This window comes from Gossypium hirsutum, chromosome A10 (genome assembly GCF_007990345.1).
Source record: "Gossypium hirsutum isolate 1008001.06 chromosome A10, Gossypium_hirsutum_v2.1, whole genome shotgun sequence".
Taxonomy (NCBI): domain Eukaryota; kingdom Viridiplantae; phylum Streptophyta; class Magnoliopsida; order Malvales; family Malvaceae; genus Gossypium; species Gossypium hirsutum.
In genome coordinates this window covers 108,238,887-108,253,778 of record NC_053433.1, presented here as the reverse complement: position 1 = coordinate 108,253,778, position 14,892 = coordinate 108,238,887, and the positions used below count along the sequence as shown (strand labels likewise).

Genomic DNA, 14,892 nt, shown 5'->3' with positions numbered 1-14,892 from the left:
TGTGCAAAAATCTGGGCATTCTGTTTCTCAATTTTAATATGCAGGCGACACAGGGCCATACCACATGCCCATGTGCTAGGCCGTGTGTCACACACGGTTGAGACACATGCCCATGTCTCTGTCTGTGTGGACGAAAATAGGTTATTTTATGGTCTCTTTTCTCACCTATTCTTAACTTTAACCTACATACACCAAATTTCATACATATAAATCATAACAAGATCTTTAAAACAACCAATTCCTAACTTTAATATGGTCATACTATCACATATATTCTAACATTCTAATTAGAACATGAAACAATTCACACATGCAACTACTTATATCAACATTTTTTACCAATTTATTCATTACTAAGCCTAAGAACTATCCATCCATTAACCACATTAACACTATACCAAACATGATAGAACTATTCATATATAAGTTAACTTGAAACATAAACAAAATGTAATTTTTGACATTTACACAACCATTTCAATCCCTATACATGCATATAAACCATAGTATATATAACAAAATCTACCAGAGCAAGTTGGATAGTGTGGCCAGATATGTTGATCCGATCCTCTGATTTACGTTAATCTACAAAGACATTAAAAAAACAAGTAAGCTTAATAAAGCTTAGTAAGTTCATCGACTTTTAAACATAAATCTTATCGAACATACTATTACAATTCATTTAAGTAAATCATTCAATATATTATTCCTGCCAAACACAACTTCAATTGATGAATTCATTTATTTTATATCGATATCAAAATAACTTTCAATCTTCAGACATTAATTCCATATATCACTTTGCAACCTTGTCAAATCAAAGAACGTCTTACGGATATGAATACATCGTATACAGAAGCCCGAAGGCTATACAGAAGCACATAAGTGCTAACGAAAAACAGTAAGGGTTGAATAGAAGCTCGTAAGGGCTAAACAAAAACCCATAAGGGTTAAACTAAAGCTTAAAAGAGCTAAACGAAAACCCAATATGGTTAAACTGAAACTCATATGAGTTAACGAAAGCTCATGAGAGTTAAACGAAAAGTAAACATGAGAGTTCGCAACAAATGTTGAACCTCAGTTTACTTGGGTAATTTGCTATCAGTTTCTCCTTTGCACTAAACGATTGTACTCAATCCGCGTTCCATTCGTTTCGAACATTCAATTCAATTTCATAACTTTAAAAATAATTTTATTTTCAAAAATGATATGAATAAATACAAATTAATATTCATCAAATTTAACAAATAAAATTAAAGTTTAACCATACGAACTTATCTGAGTTAAATTGTGGAATTGTAGTAGTTTAGGGACTATTCTACTAATTTTCCTTTTTCACGATTATCTTCGGGCTCTTGATCTAAAATATAAAATTATTCATTCTTTAGCATATATTTTAGTTTCAATTCACTTCACAAATAATAAAATTAAAACTCCAAATCCATGTTAATTCATCACAAACATCCAACACTCATCAATGGTAACTTTCGAAATTACCCATAAAATCAAAAACTAATGAAATAGATAGTTGGACCTAATTGTAAAAGTCTCAAAAACATAAAAATTTCAAGAAAAGAGCAAGAATTGAACTTACATGAAGTAAAATAAATAAAACCAGCTTAAAATCTTTTCCTATGACATTTTTGGCAGATAAATTGAAGAATAATAGCCTATAAAACTTTAGAATTAAACTTATTTAAGTTAATTTCATAAAATTCACAATTTTGCCCTTATTTCACCTAAGTTTATTGTTTTTTTTCTGCTTATGCCACCCAAGCTATTCCAAACATGTCTATTTACCCTTTTAGTCCTCCATTATTTACCACTTGGCTATTTAAATCACTGTTTCTTTAATTAACAAGTTTTCCACCTTTTTCAATCTAGTCCTTTTTATTTAATTAACTATCAAAATGTTAAAATTTTCTAAAAAAACTTTAATACTAACTCAATGACACTCTGTAATATTCATAAAAATATTTATGGCTCGGTTTATGAAATTAAGGTCTCGATACCTCATTTTCGAAACCACTTAACTTAACACTTTCTTCTAAAATACAAATCACTATTTCAAAAGTCATCTTAAAATCACATTTAACTCATAAACACTAAATAATAAAATTTCAAACTCACTCATCGGATTTAGCTGTCTCAAACCACTGTTTCCGACACCACTGAAAATTGGATTGTTACAAATTGAACTTCTATAAGGCATGAAATAAACAAAGATCAATCACCATTTGAAAATTTATAGAAGAATTAATGTAGGCTTTGCCCCTAAACTTGAATGCTTGTACTTAATTAGAACTTGAATTTTTTTTAGACTTAATTGCTATTTAAACTTTAAATCTATTGTAACAGCCTGATTTATAGTAGTATCGAAAAATATGGCCTTGGAATCCCATTTTTATAACTTGAGTCTGTAAATGTTAACATTTAGTATTTATGAGGCTATCATAGAAATATATTAAAATTTGGTTCAGTAATTTTTTCGAATTGATGGTTAATTAAGGTACAAGGACTAAATTGTAAAATTCCAATCACTATAAATTTTTAAGTTGCTAAAAGCTAAAAATGGTAATTAAACCATTTTTTATTCAATAGTGAGTGATGATGTTATCATCCACTATATTTTGTTAATTATGATTAGTATATACTTAATTAAGGTTTAATTAATTAACTTCAATTAATTAAGGTTTTAATTAAGCTATATAAGTTTTAAAAAAAATACTCATCTTCTCTAATTTTTTCCTTCTCCACCATACAAGGATGAAATAAAATCTAGGAAGCTATTTCTCAAAATTTGGCCTTGATTGGCATGTGATTTCAAGTCATTTTTCTTGTAATTTTTATGTTTTTGATATTGTGGGATCTTGATTTAGCTAGCCCATGTACCAATTTAAGAAATTTCTAAAGTTTTTAAAAGTTTCTATATTTGTTTTCTTGAAGATTTTGATATTAAATTGATAGATTTTGAGCCTAGATGTGAAAAAGGACTAGATTGTAATGTTTAATTGTTAGTTTTTGAACATAAGGACAAAAGTTTATAAATTTTCAAATTAATGTAAAATTTATATAATAATATATAATAAAGGGTCTTAGAAGGATGTAATTGAGATTGATATTGAAATCAAAGCTTGAAATTGAAAGTTATGATAATTTCAATTTTAGGGACTAAATTGAATAAAATGCAAAACTTTAGGGGCATCAGAAAATAAAATTGGACTGATTCATTCATGTAATAGGATGATATAAAATCTTTGGAACTAATAAATTAAATGGAATTGTTGTATAGATAAGTTCGTATGGAACTCATTACTTTGTTTCATGTTATGAATGAGTTGTATTCATTTTGTTTATTAGTTTATATAAATGTGAATTTGGTGATTTTTGGCATCAAATTGACTAAACTTGCAAAGTATGAAAAAGGTATGGTATTTATGAATAGGTACAAGGTACCGAAATGGAAATGAAATGCTTATAAGATTAGTATGACATGTATATGCTATTACAAGGATTGAAATGGAATGATTACAGTAATAATACCTGTGTGAACTTAGTAAAAGATTAGGATACGTATGGCATGCCATTAGAGTCAAATATGGAAATAATTAGGGATTTACATGGTTATATGATATCCAACATTTGTTATGGATTCTCAATTTATATGTATTGTTGGTTTAGCCTGAACTGATAACCTCGATACAATATTAATGTAACATCCCAGATCTAGCGAATCCAAAGTTTCAATGAATAGTAGTAAATAGTTTGTCAGGCGTAGCATTATCTGCCCAAAAGATTATTTTGGAGTATACGTGTAGGGATGTAATAATCGCCCTAAAATTAAGTAAGAAGTTGATTTTCTAATATTTTACCATGTATTAAGGAAACATCTATGTTACGGGATAAAAGGAAAATATGGGATAGTGTTCGCCAAAAGTATAGTACGCCTAAATTGTATGGAATACTGCGCTATTTAGATTTTAAGTAATTTGGCTAGAAACCAATTTTATAGTTTAGCCTGGTAAGTTTGATGAAGGGAACTTTTTTATATTTTTCTCGAAAATTCTAAGCCAATAAGAATGCAAGTATAATACGCATGACACTTGTTAAATTCTACTAAGTAAGATGAGTCATATTTATATGTGAGAATATGTTTTGAGAGGGGTTATTCTTTCTTCTTCTTTCTTTTCCTTAAGTAGTATATACTGAAACCTTCTTTAAATTTGAATGTATCCTACCTCGATGATCTAGAGGCTAAGGTTCTTTTATGATCAGTAATTACTTCGCGTTAGGTGATTGCTACTGATTCGTGATGGATATTTGGACCTAGAGCTTTAAACTGCAATAGGTGAGAATCAGGTGAGTTCTATGCTAACTCTTGCATGTATATTGTTCATATTGAGAGTCATCTATAAGAAATTGATTGAACTTTGGATTCGAAGTCATTAAAAGTATAGTATGTGTAATTGGTGTCAAATTTGAGCTTCGATTTACAATCTGATTTCAATTTCATTTTTCAACAACCCTCTGTTATCAATAATTATAGCAATTTCATGTCAATTTTAAAATATTTACATTTTAATCATTATATTCAAAACTAACAATTTTCACTTTACAAATTAATCCTTTTCATATCTAAGCTTAAAATCTAATAATTTAACATCAATTTCATCAAGTATTCATCAATGACAACTTTTAGAAACTTTAACAGTTTTGGAAACTTATGCCCGGGTTAGCTAAACCGAGCTTCTACAATCTCAAAAACATAAAATTTACAAGAAACAAACCAAATTACACTTATCATGCATAGGATCGAACCTTTAAAACTTCAAACAATGGCTCCCTTCTTTAATTTTGGTGATTTCGGTGGAGAAGAAAGTAAAATGCATGGATGACCACCTTTTTCCATTTATGTTTTATACATATATTATTAGTTTAATTAAAAAAATTATAATATTCTATCCATCCACCAAACCGTCCACTAATTGGGTAAACCGGTTAATTTGTCACTTCAAACCTTGTTTAATTACTATATAAGTCATTTTAATATTTTTACTATTTAGTCATTATACCTCAATTAGTCATTAATTCAGCAAAATTTCCTATCCAAACTTTAATTCACTCATATAATAACTCCGTAAATATTTAATACGGGCTTAGTTTACAGGAACAAGGTCCCAATATCTCATTTTCCAACACCACTAACTTTAGGGTCGAAACACTTGTACCTTAATTAACTATCAGATTGACAAAATTAGAAGACAAAACTTTAATTAAAATTTATACTTGTTATAGAATTGAATATCGGAAATAGAGTTTCAAACCACCATTTCCGACACCACTAGCTTTCGGGTTTTTATAATGGCATTGACAACTAATAATACAATGACATGTGGCAATCCAAAATTATAACATTTAGCTAGTATTAATAAAAAAAAATCTCAAAAAACTTTAAAAATTTTAAATTTATGAAAAATTATGAGAATTATTTCATGTCCAAGATGAATCTAGGCAATATGATGTCTAGATTTAGTGAACCTAGACATCAATTTGTTCAGGATCATTCTAAATGTTAATGATAAAATATATTGTATTCCCAATAAAAGATTACAATTTCAGACCTTGAAAGGACATTATTGAGGGAGATGACAATGAATTTCAAATATGGATGGTAAAACGAACATGTAGAATAATATGTATATATATATATGTATAAATCATTAAAAGAAAGAGTTGGTATTATAAAAAAATCCACACTAAAATCATTGAAAATTGTTTACGGTAAACTACCTAATTGGTCACCCAACTTTTAGGGTTCTTCTAGTTTGGTCACTCAAAATGAATTTTTTACAATTTTATCATCCAACTTTTAAGGCTTTTTCATTTTAGTTATCCAAGTGGTAAATCTCTGACGTCGATTGACTATGCACACCACATCATGTTTACACTTTCATTTTGGTTAACCAAAAAAATATCATTTTTTAAGTATTGATCAAGGTAAAAAAATATTAAGGTTAAAGTGAAAAAGTAGTAAAAATTAAAATAATGCATTAAAAAATTGTCAAATTGTACTTGTTTATCCCATTGCCGAAATTTCTAAATTTCTTTTTTTTATATAATTGAAATTTTAAAATTCAAAACATCAAAATCAATTAAATAAATTATTGAAAATTGTCATCCCCTAATAGTGTCAGCCGATATAGTACTATAATATTAAAATTAATTAAATTAATTGATTTAATCTTAAGTTTGTTTGGGATTAGAAGTGTGCATGGGCCAGGCCAGGCCAGGTTGGGTTCGGACCGGGCCCAACTAAAAATTTAGGCCCGTTTACTAGGCCCAGGCCTGGCCCGACCCAAAAAATGGGCCTAAAATTTTTCCCAAGCCCGGTCCGAATAAAAATGTTAAAACCCGAGCCCGACCCGGCCTGCCTATATTAATTTTTATATTATTTTTTATATAATTTTAAAATATATATAAACCATAAAAAATACTAAAAACATCAAAATAAATATTTCTCAACAAATTGAAAATAAATTTTAAAAAATATTTATACTTAAATAACACAAAAATAGATGCAATTTAACAAGTAAATGCCTCTAAAATAATAACAAAATTATCAAATGTCTTTAAAATAATAAAAAATTTAACAATATCCAAATAATAACAACAAAATAGTAGCAACATAATAGTAAAATAGTAGCAAAATAGGGAGAAAATAATAAGAAAATAATATTAAAAAAATAGATTTTTTTTCATTTAGTGAATTCGGGACGGGCCTGGACCAAAAATGCTTTACCCGAGGCCCGGCCTATTTTTTAAACGGGCCTTATTTTTTTGCCCAAGCCCATTTTTCGGGCCTATATTTTTGCTCAAACCATCCCATATTTCGGGCTACCTGGCCAGGCCCATGCACACCTCTATTTGGAATGGAAGAAAAATTAATTAATTAAATTAATCGTAAGGAATTTTTTTTACTTCTAGCTTAGCATGGAATATTCAAGATCATATAATAAAAATACTTTGGGTTTTGTAGATAGTTATTAAATATGAATTATGTGGGTTGATTTTAATTTGAAAATATTAAATAAAATTTTAAAATTTTAAGGAGGTTAAATTAATTAATTTTAATATTATAGTAACACATCAACATACACTATTAAGAGATAAAAAAAATCCAATAACTTATTTAACCGATTTTGATATTTTGAAATTTAAAATTTTAATATTGAAAAATAATTAGAATTTTTGAAAATGGGATAAACAAGTATAATTTGACAAAGTTTTAATGCATTATTTTAGTTTCTACCACCTTTTCACGTTAACCCATCATTTTTTTTTATACTTTTTTGGTGAAGTTGGGTGAGAAAAATGAAAGTATAAGTATGATGTGCCTTATACAATCAACCGTCATTAGAGATTTAACACTTAGATGACTAAAATAAAGCGCCCTAAACATTAGGTAACGAAATTGAAAATATTTTATTTTGGGTGACAAAAAAAAGCATTCTAAAAATTGGATGACCAACTAGGTAGATTACCCAATCATTTAATATCATGATTCCAACAATTTTCATTAAAAGTTGGCATTATAAATAGAGTTAATTGCATCAAACACCCCTAAACTATGACCTTCACTTTAAATTAGTCCTCAAACTTTAAAATAGTCTAATTATATCATCAAACTATCGATGTTATATCCATAAGATCATTCCGTTACTAAACTCGTTAACCATTAAATGAGACATCAAATCTTATGTAACATAATTTAAAATAAAAATATTTAAAGAAAAATGAATTTTGTAAAAATGGAAGTTATAAAAAATCTTGGTTTAGAGGTTTTCAACGCTTTTAAAAACTATCGTTCCCTTTACTTTTTACAGTTTATTTTTTCTTTATTTTTTAATTTAAAAGTTAATTTAAAGTTTTAATTTCAAATTATATCATATAAGATTTTACGTGTCATTTAATAGTTAAATTAACTATTTCAATAACATTCATAGTTTGGGGATGTAATTAAAACATTTTAAAATTTGAAAATCAATTTAAAATAAAAATCATAATTTGGAGATGTTTGGACCAATTAATTTTTATAAATAATTCACACTAAAATCTATATATTTGTGTCCAATTTCGAACAATAGCCTCATGCTCGAATTTTCGAGACTTGACAAGTTCAACACTTGGATCTTTATTGTGATTGACATTCATATTCAAAGTCATGAATAGAATGGAGTTCGTCCGCCCACTATCTAAAAAAGATAGATCTACCATATCATTTTGTTATGTATGAAATTTGTGATTTCCATTAGCGTAAATTCAATCTTGGAATTTAAGGTGAGAAAAAATTTTCTCCAATGGTGGTATATGCTTATCCATTAAGCAGGGAAAATCCTATTTAAAAAGCGAAAAGATTATGTTAAGTAACATGTGGTGCAACTGGAATATACCAACACTAATAGTCCAAATATATTTTAATTATTAGTACATTGTACATTAATTATAAGTTATATGAATACATTAATTGTAATTGTAATTTTTATTATATTTCTTAAAGGTATCCATCGAAGCAGGTCTTGTAATTAATTTTTCGCATTCTGTAAGCCCATTAAAGAGATAGATAACTGATCATAAGCTTTAAAACTGCTCCATAACCAGGATAAGAATCGAATAGAAGAAACCCTTGTAGTTTCGTTTTGTGTAATATATTGCTTAATTCCTTCACAAGTTTAAGGACATAGCAAATGTATCAAAATGTATTTGATTGGATTATGGGATCAAACAAAAACAGTTGTCTTTTCCTTTTTTCAATATAATTAAACAGAAGAAAATGCATTAAAAACAACAAAAACAAACAACAAAAACCAAAGATATTTTAAATCTTTGGCATCCATCCACCCCACAACATATTTCCAACAACAAACTCTGAATTATCCGAAACTCTTAACCCGAAACATCAACCATTAAACAGAGTAGTTACAAGAAACCGAGGTTGTCGATGAACACGGAGAGTCTGAAGACAGTGATGACAATCTCTCCTTCCTATTATCGTCTTCCACGTTCATGGAAACACCGACTCCAATCACATCTTCATCCATCATGCATTTCCGATTAGCCTCTTCTTTGTTAGGCGGCCCTACGTCGAATATCAAGTCGAAGTTATCCTCAAATCCCGCATCATGATCAAACAAGTTTGGCAATTCAGCGGTTCCATCGAGAGGGATGTCCGGGACCAAAAACGATGTCAACCCGGAATCCATGCAGAAACTCCATGCTAGTTCATTACTATCAGTAGGCTCAATACCGGCCATTGTTGTCATCGGACTATCAATGCATAGAGGAAGCTGCATTTGCATGTATTGAAAATGTTGAGATTTTTCGGCCTCTTCTTGGTTCAATTCTTGTTCCTGTTTTTCCTGCTGTTCTTGCTGCTCCTGCAGCGGCTGTGGTCCATTTTCTTTGGATTCTACTCGTCGAGCTTCATCGGGGTTGGGAATTTGTTCTTCCGTTCGATCTACTAACAAAATTCCTTTCTGCTTCAAACGTTCAATGTAATGGCTAATATCGAAATTGGTCACGGCATTGGCCCCTCTATACTCCAATGCTGCCATATCATATGCTGCTGCTGCTTCCTCTTGTGTATCTTCAATAAATAAATGAATAAAACAGAGCATAAATAAACAAATTCTGAGGGAACAAAGAAACTTTACCATTTAACAATAAATTAAATAAAGTAGATCAAACTTTTAAAGTATTGCAGGTGAAAAGATAAGATTAGGGATTCACATGCTGACATTAGATCTTAATTAGTTACTGTACTGACAATTTGTATTAAGCTTTTTCCAGACTAAAATATGAAAACATTGTCTGCACTCCTTTCCTTTTTACCCCTAAAGTATCCGTGTTCAACACATGATCCGATGTTCAACCTCGAGTTTGAATATGTATCATCCAAATCCAGACAAACTTTTAAGAGGCAACATGTTGGCATAATTGAAGGGGAGAGTGCGAAGATCATGTTTTGCTACAGAAAAAGTAACCATCTCAATGAACGTTTTTGTTGATATGGTTGGTGACCTAATACCACCATTTGGCAGCATGATACAGGGAACTTGACCACATAGGGCCAAAGGAGGCCAAGGCCTTCCGCTCCGCATCAACAGGATCAACCCCACTCCATGTTTCAAAACATGGTGAGAGGTACGTCCAGTTGTACTATCAAATGAAACCCTAAATCCTAACTGCTCGATGAGGTTGTCAAGTTGTACAAATTAAGTAAACCTAGATTTCCCCATTGTTAATATATAGGGAGAATGTAGACACCATTAGGGGGGAAAAAATAAAGGATACGCATGGGTTCCTTGTCTTCCTTTCAACCCTAGCTTTGAAGTAGTTGAAAAGTTGATTAAAAAAAAGGGGGAAAAGGTCCAAATTCATTTCATAATTACTCAAAAAAGAATTAGTGAACAAAATCTCAACCAATCTAAAAATTTATCAAACAGAAGAAAGATTCGGATTTTGAATCTAATGTGTACGAATAATTTTTAAAAAAAAATAATAATTTATTAAAATTTAAAAAGAGAAAATCTATTAACCTAATTTTATTAAAAAAATATAAAAACCCAAGTTAAGCAAGTTGGAGCAAATCTTCATACAATTATACTAATCACTAATAGCCAGCTAGCAAACCTAAAGGGATTATAGGCTATTAGGTGACCTAAAGGAAGCCACAATCTAAGCTTATCACAAAGGCACGTGATCTCTGCTGCCTCTTAGTCAGCAAAATATAATATATAAAAGGAAACAGAATCTCTTAATGGGAGAGTAATGGTCACGTGCCCATTCTGCCATTATTTTTCATGCAATTTTATAATCACAGAAATGCCCTTCCCAAATTAGAAATAAAGATATCAATTGAATACATAGCAGTTATATCAAAATGGCTCATGGTGTCTTGTGATCAATGACATTGGACCCTAATATTAAAAAAGTTAGGACCATATATTAAATGCCAAGATTATGGATGCAAATCAAAAATATCATTTTAAGGGACTTGTTTTGGGTTTTTAAAAAGGGAAGACAATCATAAACCTTAAAAAAAAAAATTTAAGATGAGCTTGAATGGACGGCTCGTTTATTTGCTATTAATGTAAAAATAACGGTGGTGATGAGATTAAATATTATAATAACACTGTAACATGAGACAAAAAGTAAGTTAAATACACTGCATCGGAAAATGTAAAGAGAAAGTGTGAGCATGTTTAATAAAGGCTTGGGTGAAAGCCCATATTTGAATTTGGGGTGAAACTAGAAGTTTTGTTTAGGAAAAAGAAAAGATTATAAAATTTGAAGGTTTTGTATTTGAAAAGGCTTATTAAATTTTGAAAAAGGTTTAAAATTTCAAATTTTCCATCTAATCAAAGGACAAAATTGAAACTTTTAAATTTTAGGGCCATGGGAGGGGCATCTAGTTTTAGTCTTACTATCTAAAATTTTAAGTTTTAAGAGAGAGAAAGAAAGAGCTTACTATAGGTCCCTAAATAGAGATATTTGTTCCCAAAAACTCGACCAATTCGGGCTTCCCACCTCCCATTGTGGTGATGCCTGCCATTAACCAAATAAATATTAGTCAAAACACAATTCAATACCAACTTCTTTCACTTCCCTAATAATATTATAATATTAATAAATGTATAATTTTCCGTTTCATTTTAGCATTTTTCCACCCATTTAGAATGATTAACATAAATATTATTACAAATACAAAATTGCATGAATTCGAATATGTTAAAAGATATTATTTTTTTAATTATGAAAAATATGATCAAAATTTATAATCTCAATTTTAATTAACCATCCAAACATATAATTTTGATTTTAATTAATGGCCTCTCCTATTCCTAAACCCTAAAATGTAGAAGAGGATCCACTGAAATTAATTGATTTTAGCTAACCCACGTGGGATTTAGGATTTAACACAACCAACATAAAGATTTTAATGTTTTTTTTATTTCATTGAATCACATAAAATGGTCCATTTTAAACAAATATAAAATCAATTAAAATTACCTACCTAGCTACCCCACGATACTTAGAAACTCCTCTAGAAAACCCACTGCTGCGACGTCGTAGAGTCGCCAAGTACTCTTCCTTTGTCACTTTCTTCATTTCTTCCATCTCCTTTTCATATCTTTCTTTCTGCATCATCATCATATTATAATATTAATATTTTTCACAAATCCACCATCTTTTTAATTAATTAATTATTTAATCATTTAAATTAAATACCGGGAAGTTCAGTATCGTTTCCGCCCCCCAATATTTGAGAGCCGCAAGATCATAGGTTCGAGCCGCTGCCTCCTCACTATCATAAGCCCCTGTTTTCCATAAAATGAAATTCAATGTTAATATATTTAACACCTTAATTTATTTAATTTTTTAAGAGATAGTATAATTTTCAAGTACAAGTATAAATGCATGTCCGATCAATTACCTGACTCAAAACCGAGCCAGGCAGGCTTGATTTTGCGAACTGTATCAAGCCCTTTTTTTTTTTAAATTTTAGATAAATAAAAATAAAAAGAATGAAATATGTAGAGATTTGAAGGACTTACCTAAATAAACTATGGAGGCGGCAACAAAAGCGTAAATAAAGGTTGAGATTGACCAGAGATTACAATATTGAAAAAAGGACAAACACAGTCAGTTCACACAGAATATAAATTCAAACAAATAAAGAAAACATAAGAATTAAAATACTTGAAAAAAACTGTATAGATCTACTTGAATTTCCCTTTTTCTGATTATTTTTTCCCCTGAAAATTTAAAAATAAAATAAAAAAATTAACCTTGTCTTCCTTTCTTGTTCTGAATATTATTCCAAGAACTCTTGTCCCAAAGGTGAGCCTCAAATCTCCCAGTCCATCTATGCCTTTTTTTTTTTAGAAAACAATACCAATCAATTTGATTCAATTATTCATACATGCAATGCAAATGGACCCAAAATCAAAATTCATAAAAAAAAGAAAGAAAGAAAGAAAGAAAGAAAACCTGGTGACTCCTCTGTAAATAGAGCTCCTTCTACCGCTATTGTTGTTAGCATTGTTCAAACAAGCATTATTATCAGTGTTTTGATGCTTTCTACCCCTTTTAGCCTTGGGTTTCTCTGATAGATCATGAGGGTTCTCACATGAAGATGATGATGATGACGAAGACGGTGACGGTGATGATGATGATGATGATGGTGATGGCAATGCAAAGCATGAATTAGAAGAAGAAGAACAACTCGGTGACCTCTTCATTTTTTTTTCTTCCCCCCCCACTAAGTATATTAAAAAGGGCTAACATAAATAAGAACCCTTTTCTTTCTATATGTATATATATAAGTAATGATGGAAGATGGTGAGCTTAGGTGAATGGGGGGAGGGGGTGGCTAAGAGTTGTTTACCAAAAGAGGGTAGAGTGGAAGAAGAAAAGAAAATTGGGAGAGGTTTTAAAAGAAGGAAAAAACGGACTAAACCATTGAATGGGGTTAAAAAAGGGAGAGGGGTTTGGTGGGGTTGGGTTAAATTTTAACTGTTTGAGTTAGGAAAAATGGACCTAAACCCCTAACACTTGGCTTGTGTGTGCAGCCATGCTGCCAATGAGATTTCTTTACTTAGGCTGGCAATTTTTAGTATTATTATGGTTTCAAAGAATCTCGCCTTTCTTCTAAGTATTATTATGGTTTCAAAGAATCTCACCTTTCTTCTAAGTTTTTCCTTTTTAAAGTTTTTGTCTTCCCATGGTTAAACTAATTAATTTTTTTAAAATAATTTTAGTATAACTTTTGATTATATCTGTTTTTATGATATAATATATAGAATTACTTATAGTCTCTCTCAAACTCATAAATAAGAGAATAATATGTTTCAGCACACTTGAACCTACGTTGTCCTATATTAACAAGAACACTCATACCAATCGACATTAAACTAATTAATTTAGAATTTAAAAATGACCTAAGTAGTAAGTATATTTATAGATAAATATTTAAAAGGATTTATATCATATTTATGGGTAAATATTTTTTATATATATATTATTATGAGTGTAAAAATATTTTATAAATTGTTTTTTTCTTAAAAAAACAGTTAAATTTTAAAAATTTACGTTGTAATTTCTTAAAAGGTATTTACACAAATCTATTCAAAAAAAATTATATTTTTATTCATATAATAATTTTTTAGGATAAAATCGGCCAACTATAATTTTATTATGATTTATGAAAAGTTTGTTACTATAATTAAGTTAATTATTTGATACCTAAATTTTGGATATTTTTAGATATGCCTAAAAATCTGTATTATTTACACATTAATTTTTTATGTATAATTATAACATACACCGTTAGAGTAAAAAAACTTCGAAAGTAAGTTTGGATTGATGTTATTAATTTTTTTAGGGTATAATAAAATAATAATAAAATAATTTAAAAAAAAAAACATTTGATATTTATCATAGCCTTAACTCACATGTGGAATAAAAAAAAACCTCCACGAGTTGTATATAAGATAATTTTTTTTTAAATTAAGAGGAAAATGTTTGGTACACCGTTAGCTTTTAAATCGGAGTGATTACAACTGTCCTATAAAGTATAATAAAACATTAAAAAGTAAATATATAAAATAAACGAGACACGTGACAATTTTTTAACTCTAATTGTGGAGCTCAAAATATACATTGTCAATGCACCAAATTCTAATCTCAAATTAAATGGATTATCATTTAATATATTAATAGATGCAAATTGAGAAATCATTGTGTTATTTATTTTTATTTTTTAATTTCATTTGTGAAGTTAAAAAAATTCTAAATAAATTTTGATCAATACAATATTATAAAAATTTAAAA

General features: G+C 29.2%; 1 protein-coding gene across 1 annotated transcript; it reads right to left on the bottom strand.

Annotated features, from left to right (window-relative positions):
• Positions 1-8,963: 8,963 nt before the first annotated feature.
• LOC107896245 (ethylene-responsive transcription factor WRI1-like) lies at positions 8,964-13,301 on the bottom strand. The gene is given in 7 exon segments (NM_001326837.1): positions 8,964-9,643; positions 11,528-11,604; positions 12,074-12,198; positions 12,289-12,377; positions 12,615-12,623; positions 12,849-12,931; positions 13,051-13,301. Coding segments are annotated over 7 exon segments (1,314 nt in total).
• Positions 13,302-14,892: the final 1,591 nt, after the last annotated feature.